Source organism: Prunus dulcis, chromosome 6 (assembly GCF_902201215.1).
Source record: "Prunus dulcis chromosome 6, ALMONDv2, whole genome shotgun sequence".
NCBI lineage: Eukaryota > Viridiplantae > Streptophyta > Magnoliopsida > Rosales > Rosaceae > Prunus > Prunus dulcis.
The window spans coordinates 10,803,103-10,804,849 of record NC_047655.1 but is presented as its reverse complement, the minus strand read 5'-3'; the positions used below and the strand labels follow the sequence as shown (position 1 = coordinate 10,804,849).

Sequence of the window (1,747 nt, the reverse complement as noted above, 5' to 3'; positions counted from 1 at the left end):
CAAAAAGATTCATTGTTGACAAGCCACGAGTAATACATTGACACCATTCTACAGACTTATTTTAAAGAATACACACTATCAGTTCATTGTCAAAAGTTAAGGATGTGAACGACAGAGAACTCAATCCTAATGAGTGAATCTTTCATTTCATCATCACTGAACACAAACAGTATCATCATCACTGAACATAAACAGTATCATCATCATCTTAAGCTAACATAAGTCATACATAAAACAATTTTTATGTATTTTTAGCCCATAAAACACTTGTGTTAAGCAAACGACAATTAGAGTTCTTATTGCAGCCTATTGATGTTGATGAACTGATTCTCCTCTGTCAAGGTTAATATATGTCAAAGTTTTTGGTTTTATGAGTGAACCCTCTGCTTCAGCAACAGCCATAAACAATAAGCAAAACAACTTTAGAATACCATGCCTCTGCCTTCATTACCTCAGAAACTAAAACATGAATTTAAAAAATTAAAAAATTACTCAATAATCACTCTATTTCTTCCAAGGTATACTAAACTTCCCTGAAATTACTCAACACTTTAATCAACCACTTGAATATTGGCTACCAATTTAACATTAAAAAAACAACAAATAAACGAACTCTGAAATTCTTTTCCCAAATAAAAGAGAGGAAAAGTTATAAAGAGTTCGTCCTCAATCAAGAAAACCTGTTTGCCGCCACACCGCATTGCGAACCCGCCTGAGATCTCTGCCCTTCAATGTTCTCCCCACGCCTTCCAGCACCGAACACGCGAGCATCGGCGTGTGGGACGAGCTCCTGGCCACAATCTCATGCGGCGGCAGCATCTCGCCTTCTCCTTCGTCGTCATCCTGGTCGTCGTCCACGGCGTCAAATTCCCGGTGCTTCCTCATCGCATTGGCCAACACCGGGACGTTCAACGGCGCCGACTGGTGGTACTTCACAGAGGACAAAGGCGGGTGGTGAAACCGATCGTGAGGCGGCTTCGGAATCGCCGGGATTAGCTGCGAGGGCGAGGACGACGCGGAGGATGAGACCGAGCACTTGTGGTAGAAATGGGAGTGGGGTCGGTGATTGGAAGAGGAGGGCTCTCGTTCCGGGAGAGCGGCGAGGATGCCGAAGCTCTCTGGTTGAGAAAAGCCCTTGTGATGGTGGTGTTGGTGGTGATGGCTATGGTGGCGCGGGGTTGAGGAGGTAGAAGAAGAAGGGGTTGAGTGGTGAATGGGTTCGGCGGCGACGTCGTTGCTCCAGAAGACATCGTCCTCGTTGAGCTCGTCGCCGATGGAGGTGGCGGGGCTAGGGTTATTGGGCAGCGCGTGGGGATACGCGCCGAGGAAGCGTTCGGAGGGTGTGGTGGATTTCTTGGGTCGGAGGCGGGTCGGGTTGGGTACGTCCATGTGGGTTTAGGGTCGGGTCAGTAGAAGTTGGAGCGCCGGAGGTGGTGTTGTGCTTTTGTCACCAGAGGGGGCGAAGTGGGGGTTTGAAAGGGAGAGGTGGGGAGTGAGAGAAGGGAAGGGAGTGCGGGAGAGAGAGCGAGAGGATTCTTATAAATATTTACTAGCCTCTCCACCGCGATTGCAAGAGGTTTTTTTTTATTTTAAAATTAAAAAAATAATGGATAGTTGTATTCTATAAAAATAAAACTTATTATTTAATTTTTTTGTAATATAAAAAAGTATGAATTTATCATATTATTTTAATTTAATTAATAATTTTAAGAGATATTTAGTGATATATCCATTCTTAGCACTAATA

The 1,747-nt window shown here is 44.3% G+C and overlaps 1 protein-coding gene across 1 annotated transcript; it reads right to left on the bottom strand.

Annotated features, from left to right (window-relative positions):
* Positions 1-421: 421 nt before the first annotated feature.
* On the bottom strand, positions 422-1,526 carry LOC117629545 (transcription factor MafB-like). Its single transcript, XM_034362056.1, has one exon. It carries the CDS (start codon positions 1,387-1,389, stop codon positions 667-669), a length of 723 nt encoding a protein of 240 aa, XP_034217947.1. The 5' UTR covers positions 1,390-1,526; the 3' UTR covers positions 422-666.
* Positions 1,527-1,747: the final 221 nt, after the last annotated feature.